The following is a 952-nucleotide window of genomic DNA, read 5'->3' on the forward strand; positions in this document are numbered from 1 at the left end:
GCCTGCTCCAGGCCAGGGCGGCGCGCGGAGACGCCCGGTGAGCGTCCGGGCCCGGAAGCGGGGTCCCAGTGCGCGAGTCCGGGACGCTGAGCCCCTCCCGGCCCACACAGACGAGCGCGCTGTCGACAGTTTATTCTATATACACACACAACTGTGTACACCGCAATTAAATAGTGGAATGAGCGCGCTCCGCATTCCGCACCGAGTGGTTGGTTTGGCCGCCTGGCACACTCCCACCCTGGGCAGGGCCAGACCCCAAGCCCTGGGCAAGACGTGAGCGCCGGGGCAGGCGGGGAAAAAGGCACTGCGCACGGGGGCGCGGAGCACCAGGCGGGCGGCTGCCCCGCACCTCCCGCCCAGCTCCGCCCTCGCCTTGCGCAGACCGCCCCATGGCTCTGCCCGGCTCTGGGCAGGGTGCCTCCAGACCTTTCGCCAAGCCCTTCCAGAACCTTCCACGAAGCCCACCCCTCAGCTCTCTGGCAAGGACAAGCTGGGGCCAGGCCCCACACCTGGGGGAAACCCGGCTTCCTAGCAGACCTGATAAAACTCCCACACCGACCAGAACGGCAGGGCTGTGCCCAAGGAAGGGGAAGGCCCCGTGCCCCCAGGGACAGCCTCCCCAACGCAAGCTGGCGAGGCGACAGCGGCCAGGAACAGGTGGATGCGCAGCCAGCAGCGCTCAGGATGCTGCTTCCGAGGGCGCGACCACTGGGGGCGGAGACGCCGGGCTGGGCCCGCTCACTTCCGCCACTGCAGGGGCCTCGCCGGGCACTGGGGGGTCGTCTTGGGGTGCAGTGTCCTGGGGTGGGCGGGCAAGATCCCCGCTGGGGCTCAGGGGGCCAGCGGGCCTCCGCTCCAGGAGGGAGGCGCTCAGGCCAGAAAGGAAGGAGGCGTCCGTGATGACGGCCGCAGTCTCTGCCACCCAGCCTCGCTCACCACTGGCTGGCGGCGG

General features: G+C 70.0%; 2 protein-coding genes across 2 annotated transcripts in view; one reads left to right on the forward strand and one right to left on the reverse strand.

Moving 5' to 3' along the window:
• GRIN3B (glutamate ionotropic receptor NMDA type subunit 3B) overlaps window positions 1–532 on the forward strand; it is a gene marked incomplete in the record, with an annotated part of 10110 nt that extends 9578 nt beyond the window's left edge. Inside the window, 1 exon segment of the mRNA XM_014585456.1 lies at window positions 382–532. Coding sequence (XP_014440942.1) covers window positions 382–532 — 151 coding nt within the window.
• The window catches only part of TMEM259 (transmembrane protein 259), a gene marked incomplete at its 5' end in the record, with an annotated part of 7862 nt that continues 7027 nt past the window's right edge, over window positions 118–952 (reverse strand). Inside the window, 1 exon segment of the mRNA XM_014585471.1 lies at window positions 118–942. Within this exon segment, the coding sequence (XP_014440957.1) occupies window positions 680–942 (263 nt within the window).

Source organism: Tupaia chinensis, unplaced genomic scaffold, assembly GCF_000334495.1.
Source record: "Tupaia chinensis unplaced genomic scaffold, TupChi_1.0 Scaffold149964_1, whole genome shotgun sequence".
Classification (NCBI taxonomy): Eukaryota; Metazoa; Chordata; class Mammalia; order Scandentia; family Tupaiidae; genus Tupaia; species Tupaia belangeri.